Source organism: Vicugna pacos, chromosome 6 (genome assembly GCF_048564905.1).
Source record: "Vicugna pacos chromosome 6, VicPac4, whole genome shotgun sequence".
Classification (NCBI taxonomy): domain Eukaryota; kingdom Metazoa; phylum Chordata; class Mammalia; order Artiodactyla; family Camelidae; genus Vicugna; species Vicugna pacos.
In genome coordinates this window covers 29,116,407-29,143,902 of record NC_132992.1, presented here as the reverse complement: position 1 = coordinate 29,143,902, position 27,496 = coordinate 29,116,407, and the positions used below count along the sequence as shown (strand labels likewise).

The 27,496-nt window shown below is 44.1% G+C and overlaps 1 protein-coding gene across 1 annotated transcript in view; it reads right to left on the bottom strand.

The window, feature by feature from the left end:
• Positions 1-27,496, bottom strand: part of LOC140697036 (ryanodine receptor 3-like) — a 93,026-nt gene that overhangs the window by 23,436 nt on the left and 42,094 nt on the right. The window contains exons 9-14 of the mRNA XM_072963890.1: positions 26,853-26,988; positions 24,611-24,706; positions 23,030-23,148; positions 14,660-14,793; positions 12,694-12,935; positions 4,454-4,646 (exon numbers count right to left, since the gene is read on the bottom strand). Coding sequence (XP_072819991.1) covers positions 4,454-4,646; positions 12,694-12,935; positions 14,660-14,793; positions 23,030-23,148; positions 24,611-24,706; positions 26,853-26,988 — 920 coding nt within the window. The remainder of the gene's footprint in view (positions 1-4,453; positions 4,647-12,693; positions 12,936-14,659; positions 14,794-23,029; positions 23,149-24,610; positions 24,707-26,852; positions 26,989-27,496) is intronic.

Genomic DNA, 27,496 nt, shown 5'->3' with positions numbered 1-27,496 from the left:
CTGCTGACCTGAATTCAACTCATAAGTCATGATTCATAATTGCATCTTTAGTCCGTATCCCTAAGACAGGAGAACAAGCTAAGTTATGTATGTTCCCACATTCATATTTCTTTCTGGCCAGTGTTTGATGACAGCCCAGGGCAATCCAGCCAGCGCTCATCATGTTCTCCCCAGAAGTATATTTATCTCAGCAATAATTTCCACAGCATTGACCACACAAGCTGGAAATAGCTAAGCTATTGGTTACCTGAATTTTAGCCAAGCCTGGTGGATACCAACAGAAAACAAACAGCAGCCGCAAATACCAACCGTCTTTGGATGCTGTTTTTATAAATTAGAAAGGGCGGGTCAAAGCGTTATGGAAGACGATTAAGTAGATCTATGGGGAATTTAACTAGAGCTATAAAATATATTCTCCCACAGTGACTAACTCATCCATTTTCTGCCAAACTAAAAGGAGCACCCGAATTTCACTCTGCGCTGCGGCTTCTGTGTAACTTTCTCCGTGTGGTACATGCCGTGATGCTATCTGGCAGGGTGAGACTACCTTTTAATAAGAGCTTTCTGGCATCTAAGTCACTCGGCCTTTCGAGGGGGCTCCAAGGTCCACATGCCTCATCCCAAATTCTGTCCCAGAACGAACAGGGGTGTGACATCGTGAGCCTGCCACACTGATAATACCGTCCACGAACATCCACGCTCACTGAGAAGGAAACTAAGGTGGCACATTCATAATAGAAACGAGAGCACATATTGATTTGTGGATTTTGTTAGTAATCACTCATGCTACTTTTGACTTCACGGTGGGTAAATCTAATTGAAAAAGATTTTTGCTCTCCGATGCCTGCTGGCAGGAACATCCTAATCAGGTATTATTAACAACATAGCTTGTAATTACGAAAGTAATCGTGGGGTCACAAATTCAAGACGATGACCTCAGCGAAGACCATTAAAGAGGAGGAAATGGGACTGTGAGAGAGAAATCTAATTTAGAGGCTACAAAGAAGGTAAAGATGAAGATGAGAAACGATTCTGAATGCTTCCGTGATGGGAGAAGACTCTCTCTAGATAGGCGTAAGCTTGCACCTTGCCAGGAGAGGTACTACAGAACGAGGCAAGTGTTCTACTATATTGGGTAAAAACAATAATTCCTTTTCAATTTTGTTATTAAAGACATTTATTTTCAATAAGATATTTTAATTAACTCGGAATTAATATCTTGCTTTCTCTTTCTAGCTTTCTGCACAACTGAACCAAAGAAGTAGAGAGAGGAGGTGTTGGGTTTCAACACCAAACTGTATCTTACCAGCTGGTGTAAAAGTATCAGTATACTGATCCCATTTGCTCATAAGCAAAAATAAACCAACTGTCTACTCCAGCACAGGACCAGCGCTGACCATGACCAAAGACATCATGTGACGGACGGGGCGTACCTCAGTAAATGCACTTCTCAAGTATGCAGACACCTGCGATTCCATCTCTCCGACCATATCATGCTTTGAGAACCAAAGACAGGAATATATCACAGGTGATATCTTCCCAGTAGAGAGGAGGCTTAAGAGAAGTCAAGCCCCCTGATACCACTCTTCAGCTTACCACTCATTCAACTGCTATAATAAGCAAGAAGTTTTTACACCGAAGGTATTAACTTTTCAAGACAACACATGTGGACCCCTACTCCTCAAATTCTCGCAGTGGTTGTGCCTTACAGGTGGGTTAGACATCTCATTTTTCTCATCATCAAACTTTGCTTCTCTTTCTCCTGTGCACTGAGAAGGATTCAGGATCCTCTGACCTGGACACAAGCTACTAGGAACATCTTCGACATATGAATACTTGTCAGCCCCCTGTTTCTTCACCTTCTAGCTGCAATCTCTGCCAAGAGAAGATTTCCAAGAATCCCCAACAACAAGAAATGTACGCATTCAAACATCCTATCTCTTTACTCTGAGGGCGACTGGATAGATGAGTTAATGATTAAAAATCATCATGCAACACGCGAGACAATTTGGGGACAAAAAGAGTTAGAACTCTTGGGATAAAAATATTATAATGTGTTATAATGAGAGTTATAATACATTATATAACATATAGTGCCTTACAAATGTTAAAATGTGTCGTCAGACTAAAGTAATTAATGCAACATCCAGCTGGTACAGGGAAAGGGGCAGAGCAATGAACACAATAGTTAGCAACAGTATGTAGAAAAACAGCATGCACAGTACAAGCCCAGTTTAAAGTAAAATTATTGGAATGTTTAAGTAAAAAGGTAATATGGCTATCTCCGGGTGGGACGATTATGAGCTTTTGGGATTTTTTTTTTTAAACTTGCACTGTTTTTGTAAAAGAGAAGTAAACCAAACCCTCCCCCCGACCCCCCAAAACACCTAAGCGTAAAAAGGGAAATCACAGACTGGGGAGAAACTGAAGTCAATATGACAAAAGGTTAGCAACCTTAATATACAAAAATATGGCCCCCCCAAATTAAGACCAGAAAGGTGGAAAACACAGAACTAAAAAAAAAAAAAAATCGATGACCCTGGAATCCTGCTCCTGGGCGTATATTCAGAAGGAACCCTACTTCAGGATGACACCTGCACCCCAATGTTCATGGCAGCACTATTTACAACAGCCAAGACATGGAAACAACCTAAATGTCCATCAGCAGGTGACTGGATAAAGAAGATGTGGTATATTTATACAATGGAATACTACTCAGCCATAAAAACCGACAACATAACGCCATTTGCAACAACATGGACGTTCCTGGAGAATGTCATTCTAAGTGAAGTAAGCCAGAAAGAGAAAGAAAAATACCACATGAGATTGCTCATATGTGGAATCTAAAAAAACCCCAAAACATAAACACAAAACAGAAACAGACTCATAGACATAGACTACAAACTTGTGGTTGCCAAGGGGGCGGGAGGTGGGAAGGGACAGACTGGGATTTCAAAATGTAGAACAGATCAACAAGATTATACTGTATAGCACAGGGAAATATATACAAGATCTTATGGTAGCTCACAGTGAAAAAAATGTGACCATGAATATATATATGTTCATGTATAACTGAAAAATTGGGCTCTACACTGGAATTTGACACAACATTGTAAAATGATTATAACTCAATAAAAAATGTTAAAAAGAAAATTCGGTTGAAATAATATGTAAGAACAAGAAGCATAAAAAATGTTTAACCATATCAGTAATCAAACAAATAGGAAGTTAAAGCTTTAAGATACAATTTTCTCAAACTGGCAAAGATTAAAAATAACAGTAAAAGTTAATGAGGATCCAATCAGTTGGATATTCCTATCTGTTACTTTAAATGATACTACATGCCCAAATCCTGTATCTGAAATTTTTGCAGTTGTGTTTCAGATTTCAGAATTCTTTAGATTTTAAAGAAGGCAGAAGGCACGACAGAAAGTGTATATTAAACAGAACCTCCAGTTAGGTGCGAGGCTGTACCCCACAATCAAACACATTGACATTTCTGCAGTTACACATATAAATAGTCACAAGAAGTGGCATAAACCAAAGACCGAAAACAGCCTGATTTCTGTTGATGAGAGTTTTTGCCACAAAATGACTTCAGGCCAGGTTTTCTGGTGAAATGAGTTATGAAAAAAATGTATGGTTTTCAGAGCTTTTTAGATTTCAGAATTGTTGACAGTGAATTTTGAACTGTTCACACGATCTTCCTGAGAATCTATGTGGTCATGTGATTTTACAAATTTGGGCTTTAAAAAGATTATACCTTTTGACCTCCTGCTAGGAGGAACTAAACAGAAATGCAGACAAAGAGTTATCTTCAAGGGTGTTCATAATCATTTATAACAATAAAAATGAAATCAGCATGAAAGTCTAACACAAAGTAATGGTTCTATTATGGGACAGTCAAATTTATTTATTCTATGGCCATAAAAATCATTTTGAGGAGGATACTTAATAACTCAGTACTAATAACTTACTACTTACTGCTGAATGAAAAATAATCAAGACATAAAACTTCATATTTAGTGCGATGCCAATTAAAAAATACATATATCTGTAATATAAAAGACTTGAAAACATGCCAAACTATTAGTAGAGATTATAGCGCTTAGTATTAGGACGATGGATGATATTAAATGTCTTCTTTATAACTGCATCTTTCAAATTTTTTTATAACGAGGATGTAATACTTTTTATAATTATTAAAGTAACTTTCTACATAGGATTTATCTTATTCACCTTCCTGTTCATTGGAGGACCTTATATAAACCCTGGCAAGAGGAACACACACATGATCTAAATTGCTCTCCCCTTTCACCATCACTTTTTTGGGGGAGCTTGGCTCTTGGCACTGAAGCCCTGAAGGAGACGGCCACACCCCCCAGCTCATAGGCGCGGTGGGGCGGTGGGGGGACAGCGAGCTACTCTCCACAAAGTCACAGCCATAACTTACTTGACACCTGCTGAAAAGCTCACCACAGGGAAGAAGAGCCCATCTGTGTTGAAGTTCTCAAACATCCCCTGGACAGGCTGCCCGTTGATGCGGAAAGAGATGCTGGGCGCTCCAAGGTCCAGGCAACAGCTCACCACGTCGTCCGACCGGAGGAGGTGCTGGTTGATGGAGGCCACGGCTCGGGGTATGCGGCCTGGCGGGCAGAGAACAGGAAGGAGGCATGTGGGGGTCTGGAGGAGACGCCCACGGGCACCCGGGGGAGGCGGGGAGGTGGGATGGCACGCAGGAGGTCTGGAGGCGCTGCTGCGTTTGCTTCCTGTGTGAGGTGAACGAGAAATGGTTTCCTAAGCTTTGCGAGTGGGCCGCCCAAGTCCTGGGGGAGCGCTCAAGCGGCCAGGAACGAGAACAAACGAGCATGCAACCTGCTTCGTGTGTGAGCAGATTCTGTCCTGGTGTCTGGAGTAACGGGGAAACCTGCTTTGCTGAGTGTGGGGCCTGGGGCGAGGTGTGTGTGTGTGTGCATACGTGTGCTTGTTTATTTACAGATGTCGGAAGACCTGGGCACTTCACCACTGGATGCAGGGGCCATCCAAGTGAGCAGGGGCAAGGCCACCCCGCCATGACACAGTGCCGCAGGGTTGGCCTGCTCGTTTTAAAAGATTTCATCCCTTCAGAGAGGCAGGGAGACACATTGTCAGTTATGCTCTGTCCTGGTGATTTCTCTTGTTGTTTCATCTCTTTCATAAGATGATCTGTCATTTCCTGGACTAACTTACAGTCGCAAGACAATCACCTCTTAGGTTTTCTACAGCACACGGTCCCGTTCCGAAAGTTCTACAAGTAAATCACCATCGCCGCCCCGCCCACCCCTAGCAGATTTACAGTTCTACTGGGAAGAGGGAGATGAAGGGGCAAAAGTCAGGCATTAAAATGGGGTTTCAAGCAAAACATTTATAAAAATTTATCTTTTCTTGATCACAGGAGTAATGCATATTCATTTTAAATGTTAATCATGTACATAGAAAAGCATAAACAAGGAAAAAAAGGTAACAATACAACACACTGCTACTCTTACACACACACACACATATATATATATAAAAATTCACCCAAACTGAGATACTGTAGGTTTTGTAATTTGTTTTTTCTTACACACACACACACACATATATATAAATATTCACCCAAACAGATACTGTAGGTTTTGTAATTTGTACTTATAACATTACAAATATTTGACTATATCATAGGATATTCATTAGCAACTATATTTTAATGGCTTAATAATATGCCATGAAAAGGCAATTTAAAAAAAAATCCCCTTGGGATGAGGACGTGAGCTGTTCATAAATTTTGTACATATATCCATGCTATGTAATATTCCTAATCTCAGTTTAGAACTAATTAAGGTTTTCAGTGGTTACTGCTATTCTAGTAATAGATTCTAAACTAAGTGGTGGATTTAAAATAGTGAAACTACTACACTCTCCTAAACAAAAAAAATGTTAGGTACCCCCTTCTGTTTCTTTCAGGTGAGTGACAAAACCATGCTGTATTCCCTCCCACCCTTCCACAAACAGTAATGAGACTCCACACTGTGCCAGGTACTGTGCTTGGGGCTGGGATCAAAGACAGACGATTCAGCTCCTGCCCTTAATAAATCCAGAGTCGGGTGGGAAGTAAATATTCAAATAAAGAACTGCAATTGAGTATAATTGTTGGAATGGAGGTACTCACAACGAGATGCCTTCTAGAGGTAAAAGCAGAGGCTAAGTCAGACTAGGAACATGGAACAAGTGAAAACTTGAAGAATGAAAGGCTCACTAGATAAATGAGAAAGAAAAGAGCATTCTAGACAGAAGCTTACCTTATGCAGAGGAGTGTATGGCACATTTGCAGAATGGCTAGAGTCTGGTGAGGCTGGAACTCGATGGGGGACTGGGGTGGTGAGAGAGGGGAATAAGGCTGGACCAGAACCTGGGCTGCCTGCATTCTAGTAACACGGAATGTATTCAGTGCCTATTGGCAAATTAGGCTGGGATGGCCTCGGACTGTTTTTGTAACTTGGTACCTTGTTTCACTGCTGAGAACGAGGAACAACTTCCTCATTGTAGGACCTACAGTCAACACTGTTTAAAACAAAACAAATCTAAGCAAACCTGCTAAGTGTGTAGGTTTGACAGGTTCCCATATCGCCGTTTGAAGAGACTGAGCTCTCTCGGCGCCTTTTATGGGGTTTAGATACCCGAAGTCCTAGACTCTTCCCTTCCTTATCATACTCAAGTCTATTATGAAAGGAATCTATGCTATTATGACTCAACAAAACTTGCTGTAATTGTCTCATTCTTAAGACTTCTCATTTCCCCCTTAATAACCAATCTTTCTGGCTTCAACTGTTTCTTTTTCAATTAGTTTAACTTCTGGAAAATATCATGGTAGGCCTTTGAACAAACTCTAAGAGATTTCCATTAATTTGGGAAAATCAGGAGATAATTGAAATGCTGGGTTGGACAACTACCTTTATAAGTATCCAGATCCTCACTGGGTAAGATGTACAAATGAGAGGTGACTTCAACTTTCTTAGACCCACATCAACTAGGACAAAACTGATACGTTGAATTGTGACTCCAGGGCCCTCTCAGAGCTCACTGCTGGCTCCCACACCGGCCTGAGCCTTGCCAGGGAAGGGAACGAGCAGCTTTCATGGGATGCTCTTCACAGAGCAGCATTTTTGATGCCATCAGAGGCCAAATTCTGAGCTTTATTTAGCCCTCAATACACCATGGTAGCCCAGCACCTTCCTGAGGAAGGATGGCTGGGACAACCTCTCCTGTCCAGTTTGCTCTCTTAGTTGAAAATAACCACCAGGATGAGCAACTGTGTCCTTGTGGTGAATGACACTGTCTTTCACCACTTTTATTCTAAGAGACTGGGCACCAAGTTGCTATTGGAACACTTGGTAAGATCGCCTATAGGCAAATCAAAATCATAGTCTGAGCCCACATTTAAAACATATACAGTAGAGAATACAGAGTTTAGGACCCATATTATGTAGAAACTAAAGGGAGACTGGTGATAATCACTGGATAGAAAGCATATATTTAGCAAGTGCTTAGAGCAATGTAACGGGAAGTCTATTTGAATAAAAGAGTCCATTTCATATAATAATCATGTTGTAAAAGGTCATCTGATAAAGTACATCTAGTCTTAAAATGTGAGTAGTGTGAAGACTTGAAACTAGAAAATGCTGGAATTGTGAGATTGCTTTTGTACACCCTGTATTATAAAACTGTTCCCAACTGGAGGAAGCAATCTCAACCCCTGGGAGGGCCTTCATGACTCCGGGTGATTCCAAAGGGCCCTGCACCCCACATTTGAACAAGATGCTTGTCTGTCCAACGGAGCTGGCATGGGGGTGGGTGGGGAGCAGTCTTGGAGCTACAGAGGGCTGAGTTCAAACACCAAATCTTTATCTGCTGTGATTTTATTAGGAACTCAGCTTCTATGTCCATAACATGGGTACAGTAGTACCCACAGTGACGCTGTCAAGAGCCGTTTGTAAGGTACCATTATTATTCCTATGATTTTGACCAAGTAACTGATGTCCTGTGTACCACTCAAGAGGCAGTATAGTGTAGCGGTGTTCCTACAACCAGGTTCCCTGGGCTTCAGTCCTGGCTCTGCCACTTACTGTGTGACCTTGGGCTAGTCACTCAGCTTTGTGGACTCAATTTTCCTTATCTATCAAATGCAAATAGTAATGTCATGGGGCTACTGTGAGTTTTGAACGAATTATTCCATATAGAGTAACTCGAAGAGCCTGACACATTGTAACGCACAATAAATGGTATTAGTATTGATTTTGTAACTCCAGACACTTTAATAACTAGGCTAACAGTACATAAGCTGAGCAGAACACTGTAGGCATATTTTGTCTTTTATAACATTAGGTAAAAATAACAATATAGAAACTCATAGCACTGAGGGCTGAGTCCACAAAGTAATCTGAAAACTGAGCTATAGAAATCAATAAATCCCTTTATTGAAAGGCAGGGCTCAAGAACAGTCACTTTCAAATACACTTAAGATGTATTTGACCCTTTTAGCACAACCAACAGAAATGTGATGCTGTAGAAAGGAGAAGCCAGTGTGTCAAAGATTTTTTCTAAATTGCCTCAACTGCTTTTCAAGATACTAGGAAGGGTGAGTAATTCTGGGGCCACTTACTGGGACAGGCTAGGAAATACTGTGGCTTCTGCTAGTCTGAAGAAACCTGCCCTGTCTTAGAGGCTCGGGCCCATCTGAAGGTCCCCGGAAGTTCAGAAAGGCCGTTCCAAGCCTAGCATTTTAAGGTAAAGAAAAAAAGCCGCTTTATCATATGTCGCACATCTTCAAATTAACCTAAGGATGTATTACTGCGGACTCTCCTCTCTTCTGATGAGTCATGTGGACAACTGAGAAAACACTGACGTTCAGCACTTCCATCACCCCAGGCACCGCGGAGTTTGGTATTACAATGTAAACACCAATATCAGGCATTTGGAAAGAGGGGATTTGAGTACAGAAGAATGCTGGTGGGATTTCAAAATTGTATAATAAACAAGATTATACTGTATCGCACAGGGAATTATACACAAAATGTTATGGTAGCTCACAGAGAAAAAATGTGACAATGAGTGTGTATATGTCCATGTATGACTGAAAAATTGTGCCGAACACTGGAATTTGACACAACATTGTAAATGATTATAAATCAATAAAAAATGTTAAAAAAATGATTAAAAAAAAAAAGAATGCTGGTGTTGCACAGCTCCTCCCTGAATCCTCCCCTCTCAGGCGCTGGGGCTGGAAAAGCCCGAGTCACAACAGGGGTGTGTTTTAACAGAGGAACCAATACCCTGGAGCTCATCTTAGTACAGAGACAGGTAAGGACCCTCTCCTACAAGTTCTACTGTAGCACTTAATTACTCGATCAGAAGTCATGATAAATCAGCAAACAAAATTATATTTTATTCATTTACTTCCTGTATCACTTATCTCTTGGGAAGGTGAATTCCTCTGCTTCTTACAATTTTGCAAGGGAAAAAGTTGTTAAAAGGGAAGCGTAGGTGTGACTTCCTCCTATGAAACTGCTCCCTAATCAGTGTTGTACTATATAGGCTGCCCTGAGCCAAGTTCACCACCAACTGCAAAAGGCTACATAGGTACATAAAGGCTACTGTAGGGGAGGAGAGGTGACGCCATGACAAGAAAGGAGCCACTCCTCTGCAAGGAGGAGGGAGGGTTGGGCAGGATTGAAATGGGAGAGATTTGTACAGCTGATGCTTGAAAGTGACTTCACAGGCCTTGGTGGCTAAAAAGACCTGTTAAGCCTGCCCTCCCGCCATGCAGAGGAAAAGCTCATTCATATTCCCAGGATGTCACTGAAATCTCCTTCCCCATTCAGCATGGAACCTGGGTTCTTCATACCCTGAGGATGGGTCTAATCTCCTGGTCTTGAGTGAGACACTGAGAACTCTGAACTTGCCTTTATGACTTTCATCAACTTCACAGACAGTGAGGGAAGGGAAATCAGATATTCTTGGGCTAGTGTGTATCAAGAACCTCATGTCCCTCATCTCATTTAAATTCCCTAAGAGCCTCATATCATCTTCATTTTGTCTGAGGAATCCAAGTCTCTGAGAGGTTCAGCAACTTGCTCAGTGTCAAAAAAGCAAGTAAGTGAAGGGCTGGGATTCACACCTGGGCGTAAACTCCAAAGCCATTCTGTTTCTTCTTAACCAACCCAGAATTCTTCTACTGACAAAGTGTTAGGGGCTCCGCCATTCTTTGCAACTTCGGCCACATCTACTGTGCTTTAGTAAGTACATTAAAGCCCAGTCCAAGGCACTGGCTTAATTTATGCACACAGATGAGTTTAAAGTTAGTGGACCTGGGCGTTTACATCTGGAGCACACGCTGACATATTTATCTGTAGTGCCTTCTGCAGGACAGATGTTCCCCAGGTGCCGATTGGAGAATTCAGAATGATGCCCAGACCCAAGGAAGCTTTGCGTCTTAGGAGAAACTGAGTCTCAAGTCCCCTTCCCCTGTATTTCCAATCAGATGAGCCACTGCCGGTGATGACCATGCGGGCTGGGCACATCCAGCCTCCTGGTCTCGAGCAGACAAGAGGGAAGAGGTGGACACCAGACACTCCTGGGCTCTGTACCTCCCCAAACAATACACAATCAGATGGATGTGCAGGGTCAGAAATGCACTGACAGCAGCCCTTTCTGGATGCAAGATGTGTGGGTTCTCTTGCCTCTTTACTCACAGATGTATTTATTCTGCAGATTTTACAAATGGATACGCCACGTACTCCATGGAGTGCAGCAAAATCCGGAAAAGACTGAGTATGTTTTTCCCTTTGAGAACAGTTTCTTCTTGGAAACTAGGGGCAATTTGTTTCATTCGAGAGTCTGGATAGACTCCTATTTCCTGAACCAACCCAGCGTTCTCTTCAGGTGCAGCCTGGGATCCAGAGAACATGCTTGGGTCACAGTGAGGGAACGGCGTGAACTGAGCAGCCATCAGGAGGCAGGGGTCATGATTTTCTCACCTCAATTCCACTCACTCCCCCAGAGATTCAATTTCACCAAACTCAGGGGCTGCAGATGTGTGTGAGCAGAATGACTCTTTTCAAATCACTTCCCCAGAGACAACTTTCTGAGAGTCTTATGACATTTGGTGATAACCTAACCTCAAGGCTACCACGACTGTGTCACCACAGACACGGGGGCTGCACAACGGGGCTCTGAGAACCAGGAGGAGAAGACCCCCCACCCCATGGAGATGGGACCAGGGGAGGGTGAGTGGGGAGGACAAGAGAACAACAGGACTGTCACTTGACTCTAACTCATCATCCTGCCGTTTTGTACCTGCTCTTGTCTCTACCACACTGTCCCCTGGGCCACACAAAACACAGACATAGACTGTTTCTTCCCATACATCATCCAGGATAAATAAGTATATAAATCAATATGTTTACACCATTCCTAAAAGTTAAAACATGCTTATACTGAACATAAAACAGCATAAACTTAAAAAAAAAACACATATTGATCAATTGATGACTAAAGCAGAAATTGACACAACACTGTAAACTGGCTATACTTCAATAAAAACATATATATTGAAAAAAAAGAAATTAAAGACCAACTATAAGAAACATGTCACCAGGACCTAAGCTGTCAGTTTTAGCTGGAAGCTAAGGGAAGAAGGAAAACATGACGGGTAACGCAGTTCTCAGTCACAAAAGAAAATAAATAGGTTTGTCTGGTAGAGACAATTGTTCCCCTTGTACTAGAGGGAGTTAATTAAGGAAGAATTAATTCACTGTCATGGTTCCTCCTCTAAGAGGCAGGCGGTATACTGCTTGCGTAGGGGACATCTATAAGGGACACAATGTCTCCAGCTGCAGTTTTTCAGAAGATACAGGTCAGATGCGCTGTGGACAACAGGTGGGGGAGGTAGAACTTCTGTTCTGGGAGGAAGCCTGAGAGTTTGTCCCACATTTTCACGCAGGCAGGCAGAAGCCAACCGACTCCTCCACAGGCACTGGCCGGGGACATGCTTAGGGAAAGCATCACTGTTTAGGTACAAGGAGGAAGCTGCGAATTCTTTTAAGAGATGCCAGTCTACTCCGTGTCAGGCACAGAACCAGACGTTTTATAACGTGTGTCATGAAGGAGCATGTTGCATCCACAAGACGATGGACTTGCAGTCAGATCTGGATCCTTTCCTGTATGACTGCAAATAAGTTAACTAAACATCTTGTGTTCAGTTTCCATGGCTGTCACATGAGATTAATATTTCTACCTTAGGGGGTCATTGTAAGGATAAAGTAAGAGAAAAAATGCATAGAAGATGTGTAGCTCGCCGCCCAGTGAATAAATGCTGAGTCTTTTTCTCCTTCGTTTGCCCGTACAATTGTGACAATGCTATGCAGTTAGGATTGTACAGAAGCAGATGCTGAGCTTGAGAAAAGTTAAGTGACCTGTGCTAGACCAGGCAGCTGGACATGCCAGACTCGGGGTGTAAAAGCAGGACAGTCTCACTTTAGGTGTGACGCCTTCCCACCGAACCAACTAATTAGTTGGGACTTGAGTCTGTATCATCTCAACAAAAAGTAACCATCTCAATTTGAACAATTTGAGCCACAATCATCCCCAGTAAGAGATAAGAGGCAAGGTGCTTACCTGACCAAAGGTGCAGCCCGTCAAAGCCATAGGAGTACAGGTCGTCGCCAACACCGTTGCCTCCCCATCCTTCCCCACCTCCGGGGTACGGAGCATAGCCTGAGGAAGAGGCCCAGCCCACCCGCAGGTGTGTGGGCTCTGCTGTGAGGAAGGGGTCCACCTGGTCGATGATCAGCTCGAAGTACCACTTCTTGTACTGCGCTGAGCCCTCAGCGACTCCCAGGAAGATGTTTGGCCGAATACTGAAATTAAACACAGGACAGTTAGCATCTACAGACTCTCAGGAAACAAGAAAGCAAACTGAACCAGACCACGGGAGGTGTGGGCCCAATTAAACCGAGGGCAAGAGCAATTTTCTGATTCTTGTCTTGTTCTAAAGCAGAAAAGCTTCAAGCCTCCAATGCTTGATCAAGTTCTTAGTGGGAAGTGTCAGGATAACATTCATTCCATGATAAAATATAAAGGATATCTCTTTAAATATTCCATTCAAGGCAACTGACATTCACTGAGGGCCAACCATGGGTAAAGATGCAGAAAACATCACGTAGGGTTGTGATGCTTACAAACCCTGGTTTCTTTTTGTAAGTGAAAGAAATGACTCCAGTTTCACCTTCTATAAATTGGTTTAAGCACACAACTATTTTCATAACAGCAGCCTCTCCCTTTAGGCATTATAAATAATGGTCCCTTGAAAGCATTAAGAAGTCACTATTAGAAATATTCCAGACAGAGAAAGACAAATCGCATCACTTACATGTGGAATCTGAAAGAAAAGTCCAACTTGCAGAAACAGAGGGTAGAGAAGTGGTTTCCAGAGGCGAGGGGGAGGGAGTGGGGGAGCGGGGGGAGGCTTGTAAAAGGGCAAAAACTTTCCCTTATGAGTAGGTCTGAGGATCTAATGCATAACATGGTGATTATAGTTAACATCGTATTGTCTAATTGAAATTTACTGAGAGTAGAACTTAAATGTTCTCATTAAAAGAAAAGGTCAATCTGTGGAGTTATCACAAGATGTCAATGGGGAGGGCCCTTTCACGGTATCTATGTATATCGAATCATCGCATCGTACACTTTAAATACTTTACAGTTTTGTTAATTATACCTCAATAAAGCTGAAAAATTCAACCTAGATGACATAAAAGTTGGGGTGGAGACATCTCTACGAGGCCAACTTGTTAAGGGATAGAGGTTTTTTTTTTTAATGTATCCAGCAAAAACGGTTAAAGATTTGGGACAAAGCACTTGGAGTTGTTCTGGATGGAACCCTGCTCTCAGAGGTCCGCTGTTCTGGGCCGGGGCTATGTCCTTTTGGGTGGGCAAGGTACCCAGAAGAAAGTCAGTCTGTGTGATGGCTAAGGTCTGCGGGCCGCTCTGCACCTCAGATGGAGCTTCTCTTCTCACATTGCAGGGTAGGAAGTGGGCCTGGGTGGAAAGGTGCTGAGTAGCTGCCTAGTCCTGGCCCAGTGAGTTAATGACTCCCACGTGGCCGCATGCATGGGCCAGCAGGCTAGGGTTCTGCACAGGCCAATACTCTTCACACTGGCCTTCACAGATGGCCCTGGAGTCAACAGCCATATGCCCGAGGGAGTAAGAAACCAGTCTGAACATGGGACATCCCTTCTTTTAAAACATTAAAAAAAAAAGTTGGCATAACAAAAGAAAAATAAATTATGAAGAAGGTACAAGATACTCATTAATGTTTAAAATAAAACATGGTAGACATCTTACGGCGAAATTCCTTAGCCCTCGGATGGTCCGTTTACTCTACTTTCAGCCACTTCAACAGGAGAGGTTTGAAAGGGTTGGAGTATGAGGCTCTAAAAAGTACACTGTTGCCTAGTTTCATCTTATGTGCCCTCATCACCATGGAAATGACGGGGGGGGGTGGCTTTGTCATTCAGATCAGCCCCCTTCCTTTCCTTTCTGGAGACAAGATGGGCATTTGCAACGACGCTGGTGGCCTTACCTTGTCACATCGTTAATCAGCCGCGTCTGCAGGAGCAGATTTCTCCGGGGCAGCAAGTTGTCGCAGATCAGGTTCTGGTTGGCTCTCACTGCGACCCCGTTGCAGAGACAGAGGGAGCACAGCACATCCAGCACCTGCAGCCGGACACACCCAGCCAGACCTCAGGGCCACCGGGAAGGCAGCACGGGCAGCGCCCAACGGCCACAACACGTGAAGGCAGCGTGCCTCCAGGAGGTGGAGGCCAGGGGACAGGTGGGAGCCCCTTTCCAGAGTCAAGGCAGCGGCACCTGCCTCACCAGGCATGAGCGGGTGCTGCCCGGAGCCTGCTGCCTCTTGGGGAACGAGGTCAGGCTTCTTTCTGGGTACGTGCTGCCCTAGCCTTGAGTCCTGCCCCCCAAACCAGGCACGTCACTTGTGGTCACTATTCTGTTACAGTGAACAAGACTCTGAGCTCTGAAGACAGTCTGTCTAGGTGAGCATCCCAGCCAGGGCCAGGGCTGGGGGAGGCATCTGCGGCACACGGTCCAGGCACAGCTTCCTCTCGGGATGAGTGCTGGAAGGCCCTCCTTGGGTCTCCAGCTGAAACCAAGCTCCCGCCTGGCCTTGGGGGCCCCCTGCGCAGGACCGGGGGCATTCACTCAGGCTTTCACGGAAGGCACTCAGACTCCCACCTGGCTCAGGTCCCTCGCACGGAGCAGGCTTGGGACCCTCACGTGGGTGGGGGAGAGGTGAGAGCTGGGCAGATTCCAAGTCTTCAGTCTCCTGCTGTGATCTCATCAAAGCTCATTAAGATACCGTAATACACCTAGAAATCCATATTCAAAAGCATCCCACCTGCTTTCTCCCCTCTAGAGTGAGTGCAAACCACAGGAACAAGCAAACCAGGGGGCCCCTAAATCTCCGAGACCTGTTACAAGCAGCTTCTGCTGCACGTCATTTTCCAGCTGCCCGGGAGGTGGGAACAGCCCCTGGCCACCTCCACCGCGTGCTGGTCTGTCTGCCCTGTTTCACTGCACTGCCTCCTTGTTCACTCAGATTGTGTGCTCCCACGGCAGCAGAGCAAACTGCTGGGCCAGGCACGGCTCCTCCTTCTCCCCACTATGGGAGTAATGTGCCAACAGCAGTGGATAAATAACGGCCAGGACTGTGGCTGGCCGTGCCGACAGACACAATGCTTCGTGGCGCTGGAGGGCCTCGGGCTGTTGATGGCACTTGTATCCGTAATTCTCACAAACTAGTTTTCCACCTGACTCCCTGCACGACAATTTCGTTCCAGATAAACACAAAGCACATGGACAGGACAAGCAGAAAAGAACCCCTGGGGCGGTTTTACGGAGGATGCTGACCATTACCGCCCCCCGTGAAACACATCAGCGGTGGCTCTGGAAATCCAGAGGGTAATTTCTCACTCTATGAAAAGAGCCGGAGATGGCCAGGAAATTACTCATCACCTGGCCTATCACGCACGTTCATTTGCTTTGCTGTGGAGTGCTGGCAGCAGGAGCCCTGCTATCACAGCCAGAGGGACAGCAGAGCCCAAACCACACACAAGAGGGACGGCAGGAGAAGAAGGGCTCTGGAAAGCGCACAGCCCTGTGGAGTGCTGCCTCACCTATAAGTAAACGGGGCTGTACAGAACCTGCTGACATTGTTCGCGCTTTATCCTAGAAAGGCAGTTCTCTGGGTACAATGGAGGATGCGGGGGCAAACTTCCTTTTCTGAAGAAGTTTAAATGGCTTCTTTTAAAAGTGAAGGGAGTGTGGCCAGGCCAGCCCACCGTGCAGGACGTGCGGGCACAGGCCTAGGGCTCGGCGGTGCTTTCTGACAGAGAGGGGGCATCTCAGGGACTCCCGGGATGCATGGTTGGCCTTGGCAGGTACCGCCCAGTGGTCACCAGACGCCGTCTCCTGGTCCCGAGCACAGAAAGGCTGCATTTGCCAGCCTCCCCGGCAGTTATGTAGGCTCATGTGGCAGAGTCCCGGCCAGCGAACAGTGGGCGGACGCGATGTGCATTGCTTTCAGGCTTGGTACCTAAAAACCGCCTACACTGTGCTCCGTGTACTCTCTTCCCAGCTGGATGTGGAGATCCAAGGAAAGATGACAAAGGCCAAGCGTCTCCTTAACTCCACGTGGGGTCCAGCAGCGCTGGCATCACCTCCGAGCTTGTCAGAGTATGGACGTCAGACCTCCCTCCAGACTTAGCAGATCTGAGCCTTCATTTTAACACCATTCCTGAAAGACTCATAAACCATTCCAGGCTGTGAAGCCCTGTACTGGGGGAGTGTCTCTGAATGGCCACACAGCACGGAGCCGTCCCACTCACTGGCCTCAGACATGACTTCACTGTGAGTATTTGGGGTTGTCTGTCTTCAGAATCTACACACTGGCCCAACTTAAGAATTTCCCTGGTCCACTTTATGGACGTCATTTGCTCCTCAGCTGTAATCACTTCATCACTGACAGCCCATTTCATTCAAGATCCTCTTTTGCTTTTAACCTCCACTAGTCACTACCCCAAAGACTTATGTGGGAATCCTGCTTTAAAGATAAGAAATGTGTATTGTACATCTGAGGAAACATCATTTGGCTGCTGTATTTTGTCCTCAGCTTTTATCTATAAAAACAAGCTTTATTTTAAAACATGTAAAATGTACTTAATTCTGTGAATTTTATGTCATCTTCTGTGGTTGGAAAATGAGTGCTTTGCTGTCCCCAAAGAACAGATTTCGTTCTGCCTGCAGCTACCTGAACTGGGTGGCTGGGAACACCTCCACACTGCCTTGGCTGCTGGGGAGCTCACAGGTGATCTTATGGAGCTACCTCAGCAAGTCTGTGGGGGCTAACTGTTTGCTTATCGGTGCTCAACTCTGTCTGCCCCCACCCTAGACCCAGGCTTCTTCAGTTCCGATTTATACTTTCTCAGGACCAATTGAACTACTATTTTGCTGTGTATTTTTCTTACAGGTGGCTTCAAATCCTTGTACAACAAAGAAGATAATAAAAATATTTATCTGCAATAACACTGAGCAGGATTAGAGTAAGGTAGGTTGGGGGAGGCAAGTAAAAGGGCACATTTTATTTTTATTACTAGATGTTTAGCCCATGGGAAAAACAGAGGGGTGTTATAACTTTCAATGATTGTTTTTTTTTTTAACCAAATAAGTACTGCTAACATAGTGAGTTGCTTACCACGAATAGCTATCTGTTGGATGAGATGAGAGTTATACATCTATGTGAGTTTCCATCCATTCATTCAGGACGAGACAGGAATAGGTTCTGTCTGGTCATTCATTCTTCTTAGTCATTCATTACACCTCCAACAAACGCGTATTAAATGCCTGCTGTGTGTAACACATGAGCTTGGCCCTGTGGGGATTACAAGGTCCCTGCTGGGAAGGAATTTACAGCCTCTGAGAGGAAGATACGTGCAACAGAGCTACAGTGAAAGGCAGGGTAGAACCGCCACGTAACAGAGCGCACGCTGTACAAGAATGGAGGAGAGGAGACCTGCCCAACTGGGACTCAGAAAAAGCTTCATGGAGAGGGTGGCATTTGAATTAAGTTTTGAGGGCAGACAGGGTGCTGATGGTTCTGGAAAAGTTGACAGTGAGAAGATGCTGAGGGATCACTAAGAGTCTCATCACTGAGAAGTGAAGGGGTAGAGCGTGCTCAGAAAATGGGGAGTGGGCAGCGTACCCCACTTCTGTCCCTTTCACTCCAAAGCCTGTGTCCTTTCCCTCTGACTTTTTGACCTAAATCTGGTCATGCTTTAGGTGCATGGCAATGCTTTCCAAGGCAAGGACAGAGCTAACAACTGAAAAGTCTTAGGGAGGCGGGGGAGGTCACAATAACTGCCACTCTTGTAACTCTTCCTCATTCTAAGCATGTAACTGGAGGTGGCGTGGTACAGGGTTTCTCAAACCTACCACATCTACAAACTTTTAAAAAAGTGTCATGACCCTGAAGATCACCTTCATGGGCCCACCGGGGCCCTCAAACTCCAGTCTGAGAAACACAAACATCATAGGAAAATGCTTTCTGATTGTGAATTGCTCACTGCAAAGAGTTTTCTATTTATATAATGATAAAAATCAGAACACAAAATGAAACACATTCTCACAGAATATGTCAACTGCAGCTTGAGAAACAGTGGAAAGGATATTAAGCTTGGAGTTAGGGACCTAAAATTTCCTCCTGGCCTGTCATTAATTAGCTGTGTGGCCTCTGGCAAGCTGGTTACCATTCTCAGGGCTCACATACAGCAGCCTTGTTTTTGCCTCTGTCAAGCGGAAATAATAACAATGCTGCTTCATGGAGTCACAGTGAGGACTAAAGACAAAGGCACGTGAACACTGAGGACAGTGCCTGGCAGTTGTCAGATGCAGCACAAATGTTGGCTATTATGACCATCATCTTCCTTGTCATTGTTGCTGGAGGGCTTGTGCGGTGCCTCGTGGCTCTAAAATCCCACATATTTTGAATCACTGTCTTCATGGAAAACTAAGTGAATGGGTCACAGACGCCTGGAAACCTGGGGCTGGACAAAACAGAGCAGCCTGGATGTGAAAATACTGCTTTGGCATTTTCCAAGCAAAAATGAGTGCTGAGATGGAAGTCTGGCCTGCACTCAACACATTCTTTACCAAGCTACCCTAAATACCCCTGAGACCAGGTTTCTCTTTGAAAAGCTATCCTTGAATATTCTCTAATGGAGGATCTGAATTCATAGCAAGCCAGTCTCCATCCAAAAATCTATCAAAAGACAAAAAAAAAAAAAAAGGGGGACATCCTTGAGGAGACTATTTGTGCCACAATCACACTGCCTGAACTTTGACAGCATTGCTGGAATTCCTCAAACACTGCTTTGGCTCTGGAAGATTCAACACTACTCTGCTAGTGCACTCGGCTAACATATCAGACCAAGTATTGATCCTAACAAAGTAATGCAGCTCCTGAGCCTCAGTTTTCTCAACAGTGGAATGGGCAGGACAGGAATCAACTTTCCCCTAAGCAACAATCCATGAAATGCTTTGTGGCTTTTGGCTGGAAGAAATTATTACAAAGCTGGCCATTTATGAAGGGCGTTAGGTGGTGTGATCATAAGGCAGCCCTGAGAGCAATGAAACGAGAGCAGCTTTCCTGTCAAAGGGCCCCTCTTGACATCTGCACATCGCTCATGGCTCAGCCCATAGGGTTCCTGGGTGCTTATCAATTACTCTTATTACACTTTGCAGACGGGAAGGAACACACTGGGACGCAGCGAAGCTGTGCTGAAGCAGGAGCCTCATGCCTGCTTTTGATTTACCATATTTGGGAAAGCAATTACAGACCCCACATATTTCTTTCTATTCTTTGCCAAGCAATTTCACGGATGCTAAGGACCATGGCTCTTTTGTTTCCTAAGAATTATACATATCATCTGAGCAATGCTGCAGAGGCTCGTTCTCCTGCACCCAAGACACGTCTCCAATGTGCGGTGCCCGCAGCGGATGGCGAGCAGAGAGAAACAGTCACCGAATTGAGTTCTCTCCCCTCCGCATGAGCCCAGCTGCTGTCCCTCCTGTCCAATCACGCCACCTCTTCCTGAAATACACCTCCCAGCCTTGGAGAACCTGCCTGCACGCCATTAGTCAGTGCAGCCACCCCCATGTATGGGGCAGATGTTGAAGGGGCAGTATGAAACATATTTCAATAGATTTACCCCAGAGATCTTTGTGTCTTAGAGATATAATTCCATAAAAACAGGGGTGTTAGAACTTTAAGAGGCCTCAAAAAACTTGATATAGCATACCACCTTCAAAAGTGAGCTGGCATTATTTTTCACTTTCACAGCTGAAATGACTGGAGTGCAAAGTCACACACCCGCTTTGTATCAGAGGGAGAGTCCCGCAGCTTCCCCTCCCTGGCTTGTTCATGCAGATCATTTACTTCTCTTGGTTTGACTCAAGGCAAGTCTGGTTTTATTGAAGAACAAGCCATGATGTCAAGACTTTCTACATTATTCTAAATCTGATTTCTGTCTATCTTTTTTTTTTAAATGTAAGTATTATCAATTTACAATGTTGTGTCAGTTTCTGGTGTACAGCATCGTGATTCAGTCATATATATATATATATATATATATATATATATATATATATATATACCTTTACATATTCTTTTCCATTATAGGCTATTACAAGGTATTGAATATAGTTCCCTGTGCTATACAATAGATATCCCTTATTATCTATTTTATATATAGTAGTTAGTATCTGCTAATCCTGAAGGGGTATAGCTTAGTGGTAGAGTGTGCGCTTAGCATGCACGAGGTCCTGAGTTCAATCCCCAGTACTTCCATTAAAAAAAACACAGAGGAGAACTACAGTAATCAAAACAGCATGGTATTGGTACAAAAACAGACATATGGACCAATGGAACAGAATAGAGAGCCCAGAAATTAACCTATAAACTTTTGGTCAATTAATCTTTGACATAGGAGGCAAGAACATACAATAGAATAAAGACAGTCTCTTCAGCAAATGGTGTTGGGAAAACTGGACAGCAGCATGTAAATCAATGAAGCTAGAACACTCCCTCACACCATACACAAAAATAAACTCAAAATGGCTTAAAGACTTAAACAAAAGACAAGACACAATAAATATCCTCAAAGAAAACACAGGCAAAACATTATCTGACATAAATCTCAGTAATGTTCTCCTAGGGGAGTCTACCCAAGCAATAGAAATAAAAGCAAAAATAAACAAATGGGATCTAATTAAATTTACAAGCTTTTGCACAGCAAAGGAAACCATAAACAAAACAAAACAACAACCTAGGGAATAGGAGACAGTATTTGCAAAAGATGAGACTGATAAGGGCTTAATTTCCAGAATATATAAACAGTTCATACAACTTAATAACAAAAACAAACAACCCAATCCAAAAATGGGCAGAAGAACTAAACAAGCAATTCTCCAAGGAAGACATACAGATGGCCAATAGGCACATGAAAAAATGCTCAATATCACTAAATTATTAGAGAAATGCAAATCAAAACTACAATGAGGTACTGCCTCACACCAGTCAGAACGGCCATCATTCAAAATTCCACAAACAATAAATGCTGGAGAGGCTGTGGAGAAAAGGGAACCCTCCTACAATGTTGGTGGGAATGCAGTGGTACAGCCATTATGGAAAACAGTATGGAGATTCCTCAAAAAACTAAAAATAGACTTACCATATGATCCAGTAATTCTACCCCTGGGCATATATCCAGAAGGAACCTTAATTCAAAAAAATACCTGCACCCCAATGTTCATAGCAACACTATTTACAATATCTAAGAAATGGAAACAACCTAAATGTCCATTAACAGATGACTGGATAAAGAAATTGTGGTATATTTAGACAATGGAATACTACGCAGCCATAAAAAATAATAAAATAATGCCATTTGCAGCAACATGGATGGACCTGGAGAATGTGTCTAAATGAAGTAAGCCAAGAGAAAGAAAAATATCATATGATATCACTTATCTGAGGGATCTAAAAAAAAAAGACAAGTGAACTTATTTATAATACAGAAACAGATTCACAGACATAGAAAACAAACTTATGGTTACCGAGGGGAAAGGGGTAGGAAGGGATAAATAGGGAGCTAGAGATTTGCAGATACTGATATAAAATAGATAAACAAGTTTATACTGTATAGGACAGGGAACTATATTTGATGTCTTGTAGTAGCTTACGGTGAAAAAGAATATGAAAACGAATATATGTGTATTCATGTATGACTGAAGCACTGTGCTGTACACAGGAAATTGACACAACATTATAAACTGACTACAATTTAAAAAAAAAGTTAAATAAGCTAGCTCGCTTCCAAAACCCACCCTCTTCAAAAAAAAAATACAGAGGAAAAACATAAAAGTATTAGCTGATTTCTAATCAGAAACCAGACAACTCAGGAGGAAGTGGAGTGACTTCTGTACATGTTCTTTATGCAGTTTGGTATTAGCTTCTAGTTTCACTACTAAGCTTCTAGACGCAAGGGTAGGAGCGCATCCTGCAGCTGGCCTTGCACGGGGCTAAGTGGCTCATGCAGCCAGCTGTGTGCTAAGGGATAATGTTGAGCCGGGTTTGGGAAGCTGGTAGAAAGTGAGGAGGCCACCCAGGATCCAGCATGCCTGGCTCAGAGTGTGCTCCTAGGAAGAAAGGGTCTCTCAGGACCTCAGTTTCTATAGTTTTTTTTTTCTTTTTTTAAACTAAAGCCAAGAAAAAGAGTAGTCAACAGGCTCTCAATAACACACAACAGTTACTAAGCGGCAAGGAGGGAAAAGCCAGGTAAAGTCAGTCACTCGTTTGGAATCTTCTTTCTACACTCACCTTGTGATTCCGCCCGTGCTTATCCAACAGGGAGATGATAGACTTGATGTGACCCTCTGCTATCAGATTCAAGGCTTCTGGGCTTTCGATCAGAATGCAGTGCAGTACTTCCAAGATACCTATATGAACGCCACAAAAATCATTTGGACATTAAGTAACCTGCAGAACTATTTTTAGAAACCTGAGAGTGAACCGACCATCCCCTAGGGCACAGAATATCATCAACTCTTTGAAACTATTAAATATTTCTGGCCAAAGATGCAACCATCTCGAATAAACTTCAGGAGCCTCTGGTGACCAACCAGGCTATAATTTAAAGGTGAGTTTTATTCACCACTAACCTCATCTCCCTCTTGTGGACAAAAACATGACCCTTCTGTGCCATAACATAGAGAAGCAGCTGTAAAATGGAATTCTTAATTTGATCAAACCGAGCAATACTTAATTTAAGAACAGACAGACAAGGAGATACCCAGTTTGCTATAAATTCTAAAGATCATTCAAGTAATTTTGAAAATACTCTGAGTGTTCCTTGAATAAGAAGTTTTCTAAGAATCACTCCAGAATTTTTATTTTAGGTTTACTGGTGTATTAATAAACTATAATCTCACTAAATAAAGATTGTTTGGCTTTGCCCCCTTTTCTGGACACACAGGATGGTTTTCTGTACTAAGTGAAGCTTTAAGAGAAATGAACAGGTGTCTCTGCAGCCTGGCACCTACAGGGTAACCCCAGGGTGAAAATGTATGGGAAGCAGTTGGCCAGTATCTTTATCGGTTTGATTGAGAAGATTCCTCTTGATTTTGGTTTTTTTCCCCCAAAGTTTTCATAAATGTCCCTAAAGTGTCATGTGGATGGGAGGAAGCACTGAAGAAAGTGGAGGCTGAGAAAACATGTGTGTAGGTGGATGGGCCTGGAGGAGCCTTCCCTTGGCCTCTCTGTTAGAGCTCCTACCATCTCTGGACAACGATAAAAGCATTAAAACCTTTGAGCTTCCCAGAAGGGGACCCACACCTGTTATGTTCTCTCATTACTGAGGAATCAACTGTGGAGCCTCAATAGCCTGGTCACTGGCCAATAATGACCACTCATCTTGGCTCAAATCCTCTGAATCATAAAGAAGCGTTCTAGATATGATGTAGGAGTGATTCAGGAGCATGAGGATCATCATTTCCTCTTATTTCTTGCTCATCCTTCAGTCCTGCTTCTAACCAAAATAGCTCAGAGGACCACATCCAGAGAGGGTTTAGAAACCCGGAGAATAAGAGTGCAAGTAGCAATCAGGAGACCAGCAGCCGGGGTGAGGGGCGGTTCAAGGACCCAGCGGGTGGAGATGAAGGCACAAAGAGAAAAATGAAGCAGAAAAGGAAAGACTTTTGAAGTCTGGGCTAGAGGTGCTAAATAAAGTTATAAGAGTGCCAAGAAGATATGGGACTTTATTTCTTTTTGTTGAAGTAATTACTGAGGGTTTCTTGCAATCCAGTGGAAAAGAGAATTGTTCAGAGATTCAATTTTCTTTTTTTTTTTTTAATAGCACCCACCCCGCCACCTTCTCCGGGTATGTTTCCTGTCAGATCTTACCTGAGGAGGATTCTAGTCTGTCCAGTTTGCTGATTAGCCAATCAAGGTTATTGGAGAATTGAGCGCAATTGTTTCTGTTTCCACGGATGAGAGCAGCTGCGAACAAGACCATGTGTGACCAAGCAGGTTAAAGGGCACAATAGTGTGCGTAAGAACTTGGGAAGCTGTTCAGTACTCCACCTGCTCAGCAACTAAAAAGAACTGAACACCACTCTTCCCCTCCTGAGCCCTTTGATCCAATCTGGTTTCTGTATTTCGAAGAGTGAAAATCTGCCATTCACTCAAGGATTTCCAGAGGTTCTGCTAGGTGCCAGGCATCTGTCTACTTGCCAGAAACAGAGCAGTGGGAACACAACAACAGACTCCCTGCCTTCCTGAAATAGGAGAGAGGGACACTATACACACAGATTAATAAAACTGCTTCAGATAGTGATAAGAAAGCAAGCCAGTATCTGCTTGGTTACTGGCTTAAGAACTCGATTTCTTCTAGTGTTTTCATAAGTCTAGCTAGTGGGAGGTCCAAGAAGCTGTCCTCCAGTGCTAAAGGCATCCACATGAACACAGCTGAAAAGGCTGGCGAAGCTCAGAGGCACGTAACAACAAAACATGAAACTCTGAAACAGCGAAAGCACGTCAGGATACGATGGTGGTCCCCAAAGTGTGATCCTGGCGCAGGACTGTCAGTATCAGCTGAGAACTTGTTAGAAACACAGAGCCTCTGGGCTTATGCAGACCTACTGCATCGGACACTCAGGGGATGGGCCCCAGCACCTGTGTTTCAACCAGCCCTCCAGCTGATTCTGACGTTGCTCGTATTTGAGGGCCACCGGTGGATGACGGCGCAAAGGGAGCGAGAGAATACGCTGTTGTTAGATTTTCACCAGTCTAGACCCAGTAACCCTCCCTCCACCGGCCAGTGCTGGAGATGCAGCTCCGGAGCAAGTCCATGTAAACTGGCCCCCAAGTAGCTTGTTCTTCGTGCTCTTGTTTTCCAAAGGCTGGAGGGTTTTACAGATGCTTGTTAGGCAGTTGGATAAGGAAAAGACTTCCTCAGGACCTCTGCCTTGTGCTCCACAGTCACTGGAGGGCAGAATTCAGTCTCAACTGCTACCCTGCCTTTCAGGTCGGCCACAGCAAGGGGGTTAAGCTTGAGGCTCTGGGGCCAGGCGGTCAAGCCTGGGCTCGAGCCATAGTTCCCCCACTTCCAACATGTGCGACCTTCGAAGAGTTGTAAGCATTTCTGAGCACTAGTTTCTTCATCAGTGAAACAGTAACAGTACCTACATCTCACAGTATTCCTCTGAGGATCAAAAAGAGATATTCCACAGCCTAGCATACAGAACTTAACACATGTTAGCTCTTATTGTCGTAATAATTACTACTGAGTTCGAGCCATATCATCACAAAATGTTACAGTTGGAAGAAACCTTATGAGATCACACAGGCTACTCAGCCTGGCCCTTGCTACTGAGTATGGGTCTAACCTGACTTCTCTGGGCTCTCCCCTGGTCTGCTCAACTTTCTACAAATTTCCTCGCAATGGGACATTGACATCAGAGCAAAGCCCTCAGATGCCGCCGTGTCACCATGCCACAACAATTAAAGGGCCGCCACCTTCTTGCAGAAGCCAATACTGTCTTCTGCTGTCTTCTTCCTTAGGGCTGGTGGCCTGGGCCCACAGGTCACATCGGTCACAGGAGGCACTGGAATGTCGCCATGCACTCCGAGTTCTGAGAAGAAAGGCTGGATGCTGGACAACCCCTATCCCCAAGCCAAAGTCTGCCTTTTTCTTTCCCCCAAAATGAAGTAAGGAACAGGCCAAAGCAGCAGGAATCATGACTGCCCCACAAGGGGATGGGGACAGGGCACACAGGGGACGAGAGAAACCGTCCTCAGACTGCAGGTGTTGCAAGCTTAGCACTGGAGGGCGCCTTCAACATATTTTTGTCTCATTTCCTTACTTTAAAGATGAGCAATTGAGGTTCAGGGAGCGTAAGTGACTGTCAAGGGTTTCACAGGTAGTTTTGGCAAAACTGAGCACCATTTGCTTCTACTTGCTGTCAGTTTGGAAAGCACAATAAGTTACTGGTTAACAGAATGAAAGGCTGGGTTAGAATCAAATGTTAACAAAAGCTTCCAAGGAATGAGACTGGATGACAATCTTAGTTCGTCCCATGAAATGCCTGCAGACCACCCTTGGCCATCTTCCCAGGGGGAGAGAGGGCTCCAGGTGCCTACTTACCCAGCAGTTTGTACAGAAGGTTCAGAATTTCTTTCCAGGCCATGCCACTCTCCTCCCTGGCAATCCCTGCGAAGTGAGCGATGCTATTGTAGATATTTAAGCGATCAATGCAGTTTAACACAAGGGCCAACATTCCCTGTGAAGGTGAGTTGGGGAACAAATGAAAATACCTGATTAAAAATGGGGGATCCTTTTCGTGCTTTCCCTGCCCTTGTCATTCACCTTTTAAAGCTGAAGATGCTAACATGCAGGTAGACCTTCGTGGTGCCAGTTTGGGTTGTTTTTCTCCTGCTAAAAACAAAATATGCTTTTTTTTTTTTTTAAATGTCTCAGAGACCTAAATAGCATCCATTTTGGGAGTGAGTCAGCAGTCTCCTCTGACGGGTTTGCCCCCACATGTTTAACTCAATCCAAGGACACAGCAAAGCAGAGGGAGTGTGAATGAGTCTCAGACACGTGCTCTGGGTCTGGTGTGAAACGATTCTGACTCACTCAGAATACAGGACCGATTTTTCTCTTAGATGCACAAGACAACTTGTGCACCTCCCCCTCCCCTCCAGAAGAGGTGGAACTTGGAGACAGTAAAAGAGGGTTTTTAACTACTTTCCCATCTGCTGTACAATACTATGCCACCCAGCAAAAAC